We start from the raw sequence: 15,761 nt of genomic DNA, 5'->3' as shown, positions 1-15,761 counted from the left end.
ACTAGAAACATTTACAAATATGTCTACGTTTTTACGTTTAAAATATAAGGCAAAACATTTTTACAAAGCAACACCATGCCTAATTACTGAACCAGTGTGTGTTTTGTTCTTTTTGTGTTAATCTTTATTTATGTTGTGAAGAAAGCGTAAACCCCTTTTCTAAGAAGAATGGTTGAGAGTCAAAATTCGACGACGCACTGACGTAATTACGTCATGGATATAGATTTTTTTGTGATGTTTTACGCACGTAACTTTATTTTGTTTTTTCACTTTTTAAACCTTCATATGACAAACAGGCATTGTCATCTTTCCATTGTTAAACACATTTAGCAATACATCCAAGCAGCATATAATAAAATAATACTAAATATAATCCATATGTTGGCAGAAGTTTAGAGAGTTTTAAGGCACTTTTTGATTTTAAATGTTTTATGGATTTAATTAAATGCTGTAAAGCAAAGAGAAACTTGAACAAATCTACATTTGTGTATATACAACTTTGCTACAATCAATATATTATTGCACAGAAATTCAATTTCTTTGTTTTGCATAAAGACACCAAATTTATCAATGTGATAGTGGTTATCTATATAGAAAGGACTTTGGTTATTCTTATTTTGTTATAACGTACGTCCTTATTTGTCACTTGACCCATGTACGTCATAAGCATTAGCTGCCTTCAGCCTATATTTGGATAAAATTGAGTCATGGTATTTCAGATCCCTACACAAACTTGCTTGTAAAGATGTAAGTGTCAGTTAAGACACAGTTTTACCATAGTAGCTTTGCTTATGCAACTGTTCCCTGCTCTTTTTGAAAGAAAATAACATATTTGGACATTTAAAAGACACGTGAAGCACTTCTATTTAATTTATTAAAAACATCAACCAACTTAAAATTAGACGCTAACATCAGGCTACATCATTTCCAGTCTTTGACCACATGGAACAGCGTTGTGGAAACTGTCTGACCGTCTTAGGTGGGCTCATCTATTTTAAGTTGTGGTAACAAAGATGTTATTTATATTTACATGTTAAAACTTAATGACAGCACATTCATATGGAATATAATATTTACATGTCGTTATAGACACAACATTTGATTTATAAACTGTACATACAATATACAAATACTGTACACATAAAAAAAAAAAACATATATACAATCAAAAATCTCTTTGTGGTTATCAAGCATATTTTTCTCCCATCTAGATTAGTATTACAATTCCAACCAGACTTTATTGGCCAATGGCAAAAAAATGGACTTTAAAAGTCTGAGGTCACAGTAAAAATCTAAAACTAAGTTTTATAATTTCTAGAACGTTATCAAATAAATAAACAATATTTAATATTTCACACTATTTCTAAAACACTAAATCAAACATGTCATTTGTCATTAAAGCAATACCGAATAGTAAAATATTCTGAAAACCATGTTCATTTTACACTTCAACTTTTCACTCAAATGATTATACTATGATTTCTAATGCACAAATGACACCAATATCCTATGAAAACCCATTTCTGCTGCAGAATAAAAAATAAATAATAAAGAAGTTACTCTTTATCTCAAAATTCAGACTTTTTTCTCTCAGAATTGTTTATATTTTTTGCAATTCTGTTTATATCTTGTAATTCTGACATTTTTCTTTAGAGTTGTGAATTTATATCTTGCAAATCTGACTTTTTTCCTCAGAATTGTGTTTATATCTTGTAATTCACTTTTTTTTTCAGAATTGTGAGTTTATATCTTGCAATTCTGACTTCTTTCCTCAGAATTGAGTTTATATCTTGCAATTCTGTGTTTATATCTCGTAATTCTTACTTTTTCCCTCAGAATTTTAAGTTTATATCTTGCAATTCTGACATTTGTCCTCAGAATTGTGAGTTTATATCTTGTAATTCTGACTTTTTTCCCTCAGAATTAAGTTTATATCTTGCAATTCTGTGTTTATATCTCGTAATTCTTACTTTCCCCTCAGAATTTTAAGTTTATATCTTGCAATTCTGTTTTTATCTTGTAATTCTGCCTTTTTCCCTCAGAATTTAAAGTTTATATCTTGCAATTCTGTTTTATCTTTTAATTCTGAAATTTATTTTTTTTCTCAGAATTGTGAGTTTATATCTTCCAATTCTGACTTTTTTCCCTCAGAATTGAGAGTTTACATCTTGCAATTGTGAGTTTATATCTTGTAATTCTGACTTTTCCCCTCAGAATTGTAAGTTTATATCTTGCTATTCTGTTTTTGTCTTGTAATTCTGACATTTTTCCTCAGAATTATGAGTTTATATCTTGCAGTTCTGTGTTTATATCTTGTCATTCAGATTTTTTCCCTCAGAATTGTTTATATATTGCTATTCTGTTTGTATCTTGCAATTCTGTCATTTTCCTTAGAGCTGTGTGTTTATATCTTGCAATTCTGACTTCTTTCCTCAGAATTGAGTTTATATCTTGCAATTCTGTGTTTATAACTCGTAATTCTTACTTTTTCCCTCAGAATTTTAAGTTTATATCTTGCAATTCTGACATTTGTCCTCAGAATTGTGAGTTTATATCTTGTAATTCTTACTTTCCCCTCAGAATTTTAAGTTTATATCTTGCAATTCTGTTTTTATCTTGTAATTCTGCCTTTTTTCCTCAGAATTTTAAGTTTATATCTTGCAATTCTGTTTTTATCTTGTAATTCTGCCTTTTTCCCTCAGAATTTAAAGTTTATATCTTGCAATTCTGTTTTATCTTTTAATTCTGAAATTTATTTTTTTTCTCAGAATTGTGAGTTTATATCTTCCAATTCTGACTTTTTTCCCTCAGAATTGAGAGTTTACATCTTGCAATTGTGAGTTTATATCTTGTAATTCTGACTTTTCCCCTCAGAATTGTAAGTTTATATCTTGCTATTCTGTTTTTGTCTTGTAATTCTGACATTTTTCCTCAGAATTATGAGTTTATATCTTGCAGTTCTGTGTTTATATCTTGTCATTCAGATTTTTTCCCTCAGAATTGTTTATATATTGCTATTCTGTTTGTATCTTGCAATTCTGTCATTTTCCTTAGAGCTGTGTGTTTATATCTTGCAATTCTGACTTCTTTCCTCAGAATTGAGTTTATATCTTGCAATTCTGTGTTTATAACTCGTAATTCTTACTTTTTCCCTCAGAATTTTAAGTTTATATCTTGCAATTCTGACATTTGTCCTCAGAATTGTGAGTTTATATCTTGTAATTCTTACTTTCCCCTCAGAATTTTAAGTTTATATCTTGCAATTCTGTTTTTATCTTGTAATTCTGCCTTTTTTCCTCAGAATTTTAAGTTTATATCTTGCAATTCTGTTTTTATCTTGTAATTCTGCCTTTTTCCCTCAGAATTTAAAGTTTATATCTTGCAATTCTGTTTTATCTTTTAATTCTGAAATTTATTTTTTTTCTCAGAATTGTGAGTTTATATCTTCCAATTCTGACTTTTTTCCCTCAGAATTGAGAGTTTACATCTTGCAATTGTGAGTTTATATCTTGTAATTCTGACTTTTCCCCTCAGAATTGTAAGTTTATATCTTGCTATTCTGTTTTTGTCTTGTAATTCTGACATTTTTCCTCAGAATTATGAGTTTATATCTTGCAGTTCTGTGTTTATATCTTGTCATTCAGATTTTTTCCCTCAGAATTGTTTATATATTGCTATTCTGTTTGTATCTTGCAATTCCGTCATTTTCCTTAGAGCTGTGTGTTTATATCTTGCAATTCTGACTTCTTTCCTTGAATTATGAATTTATATCTTGCAATTCTGTGTTTATATCTCGTTATTCAGATTTTTTTCCCTCAGAATTGTAAGTTTATATCTTGCTATTCTGTTTGTATCTTGTAGTTCTGACATTTTTCCAGTATATACGTTGCAATTCTTACTTTTTTCCTCAGAATTTTGAGTTTATATCTTTCAATTCTGTGTTTATATCTTGCTATTCTGACATTTTTCCTCAGAACTGTAAGAAACAACATCCAAATTGTAAGATAAAAAGATGCAATTACCTTTTTACTCTGTAGCAGAAACAAGCTTCACACCATTAAAATTTACATTTCCAATTTATGCATTTTCCATGCACAAAAACCTGCTAAAATGTGACTCAAGTAATGCGATTCCACAGGTATTTCCCATTTTTGAGTTGAAAAAGTCCAGAAAGTTCTTGGAAACTGTAATAGAACATCTATATTGTATATATTAGCTGTTCCAGTTATCCAGTCACAACGTCACACTGTGACTAAATCAGTCCGGCAGAACAACAACATAGTCCCCCGAGCAATCGACATCTGAGGGAGACAAAAAAACAAAAAGTGTTCACAGTAAATGATTGTCATTCAAAGCTAATTGTAATTGTCTGATAATGTTTTGTCACTGTAATGACATTTGTAATGTCTCATGAATGCTAATGCATTATATAGTAACAGTGGACACTCACTTTCATAGTCATTTTCCTCATTAGGCACTAGTGGTTCTGCATGCTGCAAAGGCTGATCTGGCAGCGTTTTTCTTTTCAGCGAACGGCATAAGTGTGTTGCAAGACCTTGATTCTTTGACTTGTAATGACGAATAAGTTCCTTCATTGTCTTGAAAAACTTCTCCTCCACACCCGAACTAGCCTGAAACAAGTTGTGTTGTGACATAAAAATGAATACAATTGATTTATATTTATATAATTATTCATATCAATCATATTTGTTAGCAAACTAATCCAAACCCATAAGATTATGGCAGTGAATTAAAGTTGCCAAAGTTATCCAACACAGAATACTTATTTCAGTGTACCCTACCTGTAGAGTGAAGTATCCGGTGTGGGTTTGGAGGATCCTGTAAGTATAGACCACTTTTTGTTTGCTGTAAAAATGCAGAAATAGGAAAATAAATAATTAATTAAACATAATAAACAAGAACATAATTCATTTACATTCAATCGTAACTTAAAAAAAACGTCTATTTTGTCAGACTATGAACTTGTCAGGGTTTCTGTGGGTCTTAAGAAGGTCTAAAAGGTCATAAATTCATGAAGTTATGGCAATAAATGTTGCACGCACTGCAAAAAATGAATAACTTCAGTATTTTTGTTTTGTTTTCCAATACAACCAAGATATACTTGCGATACACTGCCAGTCAAAAGTTTTTGAACAGTAAGATGAACAGTAAGAATGTTTTTTTAAGATTTATTTGATCCAAAGTACAGCAAAAACAGTAACATTTTGAAATATTTGTACTATTTAAATAAATATTTATAAAAATATATATTTTAATATTTTACTATTTAAATGTACAATTTTTTGTACATTTAAATAGTAATTTATTCCTGATTTCAAATCTGAATTTTTAGCATCATTACTCCAGTCACATGATCCTTCAGAAAGCATTCTAATATTCTGATTTGCTGCTCAAAAACATTATTATTATTTTTATGTTATTAACAGTCGAGTACATTTTTTTCAGGTTTCTTTTGATGAATAGAAAGTTCAGAAGAACAGAAATCTTTTGTAACATTATAAATGTCTTTTTCATCATTTTTGACACATTGAAAGCATCCTGAATGGTACATACATTGAATGGTATAGTGTATGATGCAAAAAAAAAAAAAAAAACTTTTTATTTCAGATAAATGCTGATCTTTGGATCTTTTAATTCATCAAAGAATCCTGAACTGTGAACCTAACCGTTTTGAAAATTGATAATAATAATGATAAATAATGTTTCTTGAAAAGCAAATCAGCATATTAGAATTATTTCTGAAAGATCATGCGACACTGAAGACTGAAGTAATGATGCTGAGGAATAAATTACAACTTAAAATATATTTAAATAGAAATCAGTAAATTTAAAATAGTAAAAATATTTCAGCATTTTACAGGTTTTACTGTACTTTGGATCAAAAAAATGCAGGCTTGGTGAGCAGATCAGACTTCTTTAAAAAAACATTACAAAAACTTTTGACTGGTAGTTTACAAACTGACTGATCTTGAGAAACTGGACAAAATTAATCAAGTTATTCTGAGCCTATTGGTAGTAATTTGCTCTTGTTTTAATCATAAATGTTCATATCTTATGTCATTTTGCTTAAGTAAATTTATTTTGTTTTAGGAATGTTTAGACATTTGAACTAAAAAACAAGACAGAAATACTGATGAAGAGCATTACGTTTTTACAATGTAATCAGAAGGTACGGTAAAAGTTGTTTCTATATTCTAGTGGTTGAGAGTAGAGCTATTCAGGGGTCTTTTTGTGAAAACCAAAGTGTGGGTTTACTTTAGTGTTGCTAATACCAGATTGCTGTATTGTTTTCCATTACTTGATGTTTAAAAGCCTTACATTTACCTACATAAAACCTGCAAAAATCCTGAGCTGTATGAACACTGAATATACACTACCAGTCAAAAGTTTTTGAACAGCAAGTCACCAAGCCTGCATTTATTTGATCAAAAGTGCAGCAAAAACAGTACAATTTTAAAATAGTTTTACTATTTAAAATAACAATTTTCTATTTGAATATATTTAATATGTTTGGTTTCAAAGCTGAATTTTTAGCATTATTACTCCAGTCACATGATCCTTCAGAAATCATTGTAATATTCTGATTTGCTGCTCACAAAAATGTATTATGTTTAAAACAGCTGAGTAGAACTTTACAGGTTACTTTGATGAATAGAAAGTTCAGAAGAACAGCATTTATCTGAATAACACAATTCACTGTAAAACAGGGCTCTTTGCTTTTATAAAAAGGTTATTTCATATACATAGCAAGGTTTCACAAAATTAAACAAAGCAAATAAAATGTAAATGGTATTAACAAAACAGTTTGCTTCCGCCTAACATTGTAGTTCTTCAGAAACTGTTGTGGTTGCAACAAATGCCATGTACACACTGCAGCTAAATTTTGTTGTCAGTTTAGCATTTACTCCTTAATCGTGTTCTGTACAGACATTATTCACTAAAATACGGGATTGACAACCGCAATAACTTCTAAAAATGACAGAAATTCTATGCAGTGTGTACAGAACCAAACCAAACAACTAGTTGTTAATTACGTATTTAAACGCGCATCGGAAATGTGGCTTTATCTGTATGTGAGATACTAGAAAACTAGCTGCGCTCACGAGCCCTGCGGTAAAGTGCCAGTGTTGCCAGATCTTCTTAGAAAAAAAAAACACAAGGACAAGCACACAAAAAAAAAAAACACCCAACTGCTTTATGTTTTATAATGCCAAAAGAAAAAAAAATACACTTGTAAATACGAGGACATGGCAACACTGCAAAACAGCGCTTTCTAAAGCAGCCTCCCGAGCATAAACAAAACACAGCACGTCTATCAGCGGTAATTTAGTTCAAAACGACAAACAAAAAACTCTTTAGCCAAAAGATGGCAGATACCAAACGGATCAGTTCTTATTTACTTCTGTTTCTATGTTTCTATGGTTACAAATGCAGAGTGACTGCTGTTCCTTACACACGGGATGATAATAAACTGGACTCACTCCCGCAATTAAATGCGGTTGTCACTCCTGAAACTTGCAGTGTGTATGTGGCAAGGTGTATGTTTGTAAAGTAATTTACAACAGCTTCGAACGAGGCTCAACCAATCAGAATCAATAGTTAATAGTAAAATATTGACAGAATTGTACTGTTTTTGCTGTACTTTGGATCAAATAAGAGGAGGCTTGGTGAGAAAAAGAGACTTCTTTAAAAAACATTACAAACCTTACTGTTCAAAAAGTTTTGATTGGTAGTGTACATGGTAAAAAAAATGCTCCCTTTTGAAATGACAGCATGGTTAAGGTATACTTTGACATTGGTATCATTTTGTATATTAATCTGTATATTCTTAGAAGCCACTTTCTTAGTCAAGTGACCTTCAGGAAATACCATGCTATGTTTGGTTTGATCACTGATAAGACTTTCAGTTCTCGTTTCAAGTTTTGTTTTTTAATTATTAGATGTTGTGTGAAGAGAAATGGCACTCGATTTTGCGAGAATGTCAAAGTTTAGACTATTTGTTTGTTTGTTTGTTTATTTTTGTTTATCTACGGTCATTCTGCACACACGATGTTAAGATGTTGCCAACAAGTCAGGCTATTATCACTTTCACTATATATGGCAACACTTATTTAACATTTAATGACTTCTAGAGGAATTATATTTGGAGCTAATTTCAGTCTGTAATTTAAGTAATTTCGAACTGGTACACTTGGATCACTAATATTAAATTATGTACAATAACAGAATTCATTTTTGAATCGCAGTAGAATGTAACATAACGCAGGGGTCTACTTCTTACTGGACAGTATAATAAATGCACGTCATTAAAGACATGAAAGCAATGAAAACAATGCAATGCAAAGACGTCCATATTACTGAATGTAGCCTGCATACACAAGCAGAATGGAAGAACACATTCTTTGTGAATGGCCAGAGACTACAGTAGTCAACATCTCAAGTGGGTCAAAAAAGTTCATCAAAGTCGTCCTAAGACAAAAATGGGTATTGTTTTGGTTTTTGGAGATCTTGGATGAAAGGTTTTGATCCACTTCAAATGTTGACTACTGTATAACAGACTATAACTTGCACCTGTTCTTTAGCACTAGTAACAGGAATAGAATGGACCCAAATGTACAACAGACACTTTTATTGTGGTCGCCTTTTGAGCAGTATATATGTTTTACACTGCACACAATAGAGAAAATTTGACAGACTATGCACTTATCTATCAGATCTATCAGTTCTCTTTTTCCACTGATGCTCATTTCCTCTTTTTATAATTCTGCATTAGCTAAATGCTTCATTGTGAAACTTGCCTAAAGCATAAATTTATTTTGGTTTAGTTTAATAGCTCATCCTTTTTTCCAGGAAGTCCACAATTTGGAAGTAGTAGTATCTAAATCTGTACTATTTTTGTCTTGAACCTAATTGTCTCCGTAATGAAAAAAAAAAAAAAGAAAAATTCAGTAAAACAGCAAACCTTAATCATTAACATTACATAGAAAAAAATTAATTAGAACGTGATTTTAAACAGAAGTTTGTAAAAGCTTTTTAGTGCATTATCCTGAAGGTCAAAAAGTAGAGGATGGCGCTAGCATGGGTTTAATTCTAAGCTTACTGAACTTACATGATAACATATATGTGACCCTGGACCACAAAACCAGTGTTAAGTCGCTGGGGTATATTTGTAGCAATAGCCAAAAATACATGGTATGGGTCAAATTTATTGATTTTTCTTTTATGCCAAAAATTATTAGGAAATTAAGTAAAGATCATGTTCCATGAAGATTTTTTGTAAAATTCCTACTATAAATATATCAAAATGTAATTTTTGATTAGTAATATGCATTGTTAAGAACTTAATTTGGACAACTTTAAAGGTGATTTTCTCAGTATTTAGATTTTTTTGCATCCTCAGATTCCAGATTTTCAAATAGATGTATCTCGGCCAAATATTATCCTATCCCAACAAACAATATATCAATAGAAAGCTTATTTATTGAGCTTTCATATGATGTATACAACTCAGTTTTGTAAAATTTAACCTTATGACTGGTTTTGTGGTCCAGGGTCACATATGACTTCAACGGAGTGTACGTTTCCTTGCATAAAAGAGTCTGCCAATCGTAAAAAAAAAAAAAAGTCAAAAGTTTACATACACTGATTCATAATACTGTGTTTATCTGAATGATCCACAGCTGTTTTTTTGTTTTTGTTTGTTTGTTTAGTAAAAGTTGTTTACGAGTCCCTTGTTTGTCCTGAACAGATGAACTGTCGCTGTTCTTCAGAAAAGTCCTTCAGGTCCCAAAAATTTTTCAGCATTTTTGTGTGTTTGGACCCTTTCCAGCAATGACTATGATTTTGAGATCCATCTTTTCACACTGGAGACAACTGGGGGACTCGTATGCAACTATTACAGAGGGTTCAAAGGCTCACTGATGCTCCAGAAGAAAACATGATGCATTAAGAGCCAGGGATGTAAACTTTTGAAGAGAATGAAGATGTGTACATTTTTCTTATTTTGCCTAAATGTCATATATTTTTTTTTTCATTTAGTATTGCTCTTCAGAAGAAAATAAAATAAGTTTAATTTACCCTGATCTTCAAATTCAAAATGTTTTCACCCCGGCTCTAAATGCGTCGTTTTTCCTTCTGAAGCATCAGTGAGCGTTTGAACCTTCGGTAATAGTTGCATACGAGTCCCTCAGTTATCCTCAGTGGGAAAAGAAGGATCTCAAAATCATACAATCATTGTTGGAAAGGGTTGAAATACACAAAAATGCTGAAAAACCAAAGAATTTGTGAGACCTGAAGGACTTTTCTGAAGAACAGCAGGCAGTTTAACTGTTCAGGACAAACAAGGGATTCATGAACAACTATCACTAAACAAAAAATAAATAAATATATATAAAAAGCACAGCTGTGGATAATATAGGTAACAACACATTATTAAAAATCAGCTGTATGTTAACTTATGAAAAGCGTCAGTACCTGTAACTAAATAAACAATAACATGCATTTCGCATGATCCTTCTTATTTTGGTCAAATAATTAACAGTTCGCAGATTCTGCAAGCAGTCTGTAAACTTTTGAATTCAAATGTATATAAAAATGAATTTGCATTATATTTTCATTCACTACTGCTAAAATTACATGTCATTTTGTAAGATTATATAAGAGTCCTGTCTTTTTTCAACACTGTCAGATATTAAAACATTTAAATACTAATCCATATTAACCTCCGCTTTCATTTAAGGTAATAATGCATATATTTTCTGTCCCAATAATGGTGAGTAAATGTTTAGGATTTATATTTATTTATATAGCCTACTTTAGTTCCTAATAGTAGCCAGCAAGACAAATACTGCATTTAATACTAATAATGTGTGATATGCAAACTATCGTTATTTTTTTCAACACTATAAGCTCTGAATACTTTTTTCGGTAGCTACCACTAAATATGGTAGCTACTAAACGAAAAATAGCTTTCTTTTAGGCTCAATTCCTTTAATTACTAGATTTAACAATCTATCCATCTCGTATGTGATGGTGGCAAGGAAATTAGATGAAGCTGCATATTTCATCAAGAACACATCATTTCAACATTCCTTAATCAGCAATCAGTCAAATCAAAATACTCACTACACACAGAGGCAGAGAGCTCCCTTAATGGTCTCGCTGTCCCGAATGAGGTATGTTCCATCCCGACCTTTCTTGCCGAGCAGTTCCTCACATCTCTGTTTGGTTATCGGTCCATGATACGCTGGAAGATCCATATTTCACATCGCACGTGTGAGGACCGTGTTGTCAGCTGCAAGTCACTGTTGTTTGCTCAAAGGACACTAATACGTCACGACTGCTTCAAGTCCACAATTATCTTAGTGGAGGGAATCTTCCTTCATACCCACGCTCAGAAATTATGATACACCGCGAGATAGTCTGAGCATCTTTCCGTCAGAGGCTAAAAAAATACTGCACACGCAAACCTACTAATGTCACACAGGAAGTCGGTTTCCGTGTGTGCTTTTGCTTACTAGTAGGCTAGTGGTCAGAGGAAGTGTAAACATGTCAAAATCAGCAAGTGCCCGTGAGACCAGGACTAAAGCTCTGTATAGTACGTTTTAACTGAACTAAATTTAAATCATTTAACTTTGTCTTTGCTAAAATAATGCATAAAATTAATAATACAAATAGTCGGATGCAAATAAAGCACATACTTCATTCTAAAACATTCGAGCTTTCAAACATTTTACATTCAAATAAAGTTTTTAGTTATTAAAGGGTTTGCACTTACCTCACGGTTTGGTCAGTTACCTGGATGCGCAGCCATTTTGGAGATGTAAAGAACAGCATGGATTGCATGGTTAAAGGAACACTCCACTTTTTTTGGAAATAGGCTCATTCTCCAACTCCCCCCGAGTTAATAAGTTGATTTTTACCGTTTTGAAATCCATTCAGCCGTTCTCCTGTTCTGGCGATATCACTTTTAGCATAGCTTAGCATAAATCATTGAATCCTATTAGACCAGTAGCATCGCGTTCAAAAATGACCAACGAGTTTCGATATTTGTCCTATTTAAAACTTGACTCTTCTGCAGTTATATCGTGTACTAAGACCAGCGGAAATGTAAAGCTGCGGTTTTCTAGGCCGATAAGATTAGGAACTACACTCTCATTTTGGCGTAATAGTCAAGGAAGTTTGCTGCCGTAACATGACCGAAGCAGGCGCAGTAATATCACAAAGCGCCTGAAATTAGATCCCAGCTAGGTAACTTCCAATGTGACCGGTGCTAAGTTTGTGTAATTCCGGTTGTTGCAGCTGTCAGAGTTGCAGCTGGTAAATTGTTAGTGGCTGGATTTACCTGTGTGTGATTAGCTATGGTTATGTGCATTGTAAGGGGCTGTGATAGTAAGTCGAAGACGTACTCTACTACCATGTTTCATAGAATTCCCACGAAAAAAAAAAGCAATTCCGACTAATGAATCAATGGCTGGCTGCTCTGAACATGGATCTCAAAACACCGTTAGCAACGATCAAGAAATGGCGTGTTTGCTCCGAGGATTTTGAACCAGATGACTATTTGGATAGTTTTACCGGTACTACAGCACGGCGTCTAAAGGACACGGCGATCCCAACAATCTTCAAACTAACGTTACAGACAGGACAACAAGGAGCATCGCCCACGGCTGTAAGTGAAACATGATATTGTTGGCTAACGTTACCTGTGAAATGCAACCCCTGAAGAGTAGTTTTGGGCGAACAGTTGGCTTAGTATTTGCTATGACCAAATTCCATGTATGATTGCAAAAGAAAGTTATTGCGAACAGTCGGTGGTGTTTAAAGTCAGTTTTGACTAAAAGTGTACATCATGAATATAAGCCTGAAAATGCAAACTGACAGTATGCATTTAAAATCTTTATATTATATATTGTAGTGGTTGCAGGAATAACTTACTCTTGCGACAGCTGGCCATTAGGTCCACTCGGCGTGTGACGTTTTTTCTAGTTTATTTGATCAAACCGGAAAAAAAGTCTACTACTGCAGGATGCAGCATTGCATCCAAGTCCTCGGATGTTGCGACATGCAACTTCCTCATCAGGTAGATCTACCCTTGCCATCGATGGCAATACCTGGTCCCACTCGCGACAACACAGGCACTCACTTTCAGTTGGCATGGGTTGGCAAGCCCCACCAGCTCGAATCTGCTCTCCTCATCCCTTCTGTCCCAGAGAGTTCAGACACACTTTCTTGTCTTTCGCGTTCCAAAACCTTAGCTTCAGTGAATTCTGGTTCAAATTGATACGGTTCAGGATCTGCACCAAAGTAAATATCTTCTAAATCGTCTCTCACAAATGTCTCCATGGCGAGGAACGCTGCCTGTGCTGTGCATGCACGTTGGATATGTTGACGGAAGTAAACATTTGCACATGTGCTGTGTGGTATTACTGCGCCTGCTTCGGTCATATTACGGCAGCAAACTTCCTTGACTATTACGCCGAAATGGGAGTGTAGTTCCTAATCTTATCGGCCTAGAAAACCGCAGCTTTACATTTCCGCTGGTCTTAGTACGCGATATAACTACAGAAGAGTCAAGTTTTAAATAGGACAAATATCGAAACTCGTTGGTCATTTTTGAACGCGATGCTACTGGTCTAATAGGATTCAATGATTTATGCTAAGCTATGCTAAAAGTGATGTCGCCAGAACAGGAGAACGGCTGAATGGATTTCAAAACGGTAAAAATCAACTTATTAACTCGGGGGGAGTTGGAGAATGAGCCTATTTCCAAAAAAAGTGGAGTGTTCCTTTAATGTACCACTGAATACTTCTGCTAATTTCTGAGGTCTAAACCACAGAAAAAAATTGTGGAAGCTGCTAAATCCTACAGAGAAGGATTTCGTAAGCAGGAAAAGGCACTATATTTTGACAATTAAGATATTAGCCTAATAATGATAAGAACAAACAAAAGTTGTCAAAATTCTAACCCTGGAAATCCTGGTTCAGTTGGGCCAACCACAAATGACTTGTTCCTTAGTTTTTTGCTCTCTTCACCTTGATTTGTTATACCTTTTAGCAGTCTATAGTACTCCAAATGTTTTTCCCAGTTCCACCAGTTAGTACACCCCAAAACATGACAATAATTGACCATTTTTAACAGCAATAATTATCAAAACACGCAAGTTTCGTTTGGTTTAGTGGCACTGTTTACGTTTAGTGCCGCCCATTTAACTGTTCTAAAAGGCCTTTAAAAGATTTTAAAAGAACCTTCAGCCTTCTGTGATGCCATAGTAATGAACAAATGTGTTTTTGAACAAATCTTTTTTTTGAACAAATTAATATTTTTTCTGTAACTTGGTATATTTTAGTTCAAGCTGAAGGATGAATGAAAACTTTAAAAAAAAATCTATATTATATTTGCTGAAAATGATAAAGATACTTATAGTACACACTACAGAGTAGGGCTGTCATGATTCCTCGATTCAATTCAAGTACTTGATTTGAAAAAATCCTTGGGTTTTTAACGGAAATCTTAAAAGCAACATGCGCCATTTCATCAGATTTGTCAGGTAAATCAGTTACAGTCATGTGAAAAAGTTAGGACACCCTATTGAATTTCATGGTTTTCTGTATCAGGCCATAATAAAAAAATTATCTGGTGACATGACATATCACACAGTGTCATTATTTATTTAATAAAAATACAGCCAAGAGGAAATGGCTATGTGTGACAAAGTTATACCCTAAAGGAATACCCTACGAGTCAATTGCCTGTAGATCCATCCACTTTTATCAGCAATAACTTAAAGCATTCATTTTCTGTGTGACTTTATCAGTCTCTCACATTTTTCTGGAGGAATTTTGGACTACTCTTCTTTTCAACGTTGCTCGTTTATTAAGGTTTGTGGGCATTTGCTTATGCACAGCTCTCCCCACAGCATTTAAGTCAGGATGAGCTCTGGACTTTGACTGGGCTTTTGCAACACCTTGATTCTTTTCTTTTCAGCCAATCTGTTGTAGATTTGCTGGTGTGCTTGGGATCATTGTCCTGTTGCATGACCCAATTTTGTCCCAACTTTAGCTGTCAGACAGATGCCCTCACATTTGACTCGAGAATTCTTTGATATTCTTTGAGTTGTTCATGGCTGACTCAATGACTGTGAGGTACCCAGGTCCTGTGGCTACAAAACAAGCCCAAAATGATCAGCCCTCCTCCAGCATGCTTGTCTTTTGGTATGAGGTGCTTGTTCTGATATGCTCTTTAGGTTTTCACTAAACTTGGCGCTGTGCATTATGGCCAAACATCTCCACTTCGGTCTCGTCTGTTCAAAGGACATTATTCTAGAAGACTTGTTTTGTTCAGATGCAACTTTGCAGACCTAAACTGTGCTGCCATATTTTTTTTTGTTTTTTAGATAGAAGAGGCTTTCCTTTGCCAAGGCTTCTAAGCATGCCATTTTTGTCCCATATTTTTCTAATGGTATTGTCATGAACTTTATCCTTTAACATGTTAACTGAGGCCTGTAGAGTCTGAGATGTAGTTCTTGGGTTGTGTGCCATTTCTCTGAGCATTACACGGTCTGATCTTGTGGTGAATTTTCTGGGACGTCCACTCCTAGAAGGAGAGGTGTCTGTTTTAAATGTCTTTCACTTGTGAATAAACATCAAATTGTTTGGACATGGCCGTATTACTCTTCTCAGATTGATGGCAGCAACAAATGCTTCTCTAAGATGATTGCTGATGTCTACCTCCTTGGCAT

The 15,761-nt window shown here is 33.7% G+C and overlaps 1 protein-coding gene across 1 annotated transcript; it reads right to left on the bottom strand.

Annotated features, from left to right (window-relative positions):
* Positions 1-866: 866 nt before the first annotated feature.
* On the bottom strand, positions 867-11,429 carry LOC141300795 (SH2 domain-containing protein 1B). The gene is made up of 4 exons (XM_073831089.1): positions 11,146-11,429; positions 4,803-4,866; positions 4,451-4,631; positions 867-4,301 (listed from the first exon to the last, which is right to left on the bottom strand). The coding sequence occupies exons 1-4, from the start codon at positions 11,277-11,279 to the stop codon at positions 4,258-4,260; spliced, it is 423 nt and encodes a 140-aa protein (XP_073687190.1). The 5' UTR covers positions 11,280-11,429; the 3' UTR covers positions 867-4,257.
* Positions 11,430-15,761: the final 4,332 nt, after the last annotated feature.

The sequence above is a fragment of the Garra rufa genome, chromosome 24 (assembly GCF_049309525.1).
Source record: "Garra rufa chromosome 24, GarRuf1.0, whole genome shotgun sequence".
NCBI classification, from domain to species: domain Eukaryota; kingdom Metazoa; phylum Chordata; class Actinopteri; order Cypriniformes; family Cyprinidae; genus Garra; species Garra rufa.
Note: the sequence above shows the minus strand (reverse complement) of the source record. Positions and strands in the feature narration are given on the sequence as shown.

What these genes read in the sequence shown, in the direction of transcription:
- LOC141300795 (XM_073831089.1), bottom strand. Translation starts at nt 11,279, where the DNA reads ATGGATCTTCCAGCGTATCATGGACCGATAACCAAACAGAGATGTGAG. An exon ending in CCGGATACTTCACTCTACAG is followed by an intron (nt 4,632 to 4,802) that starts GTAGGGTACACT and finishes AACTTGTTTCAG; the next exon opens with GCTAGTTCGGGTGTGGAGGA. An exon ending in TGAGGAAAATGACTATGAAA is followed by an intron (nt 4,302 to 4,450) that starts GTGAGTGTCCAC and finishes TGTCTCCCTCAG; the next exon opens with ATGTCGATTGCTCGGGGGAC.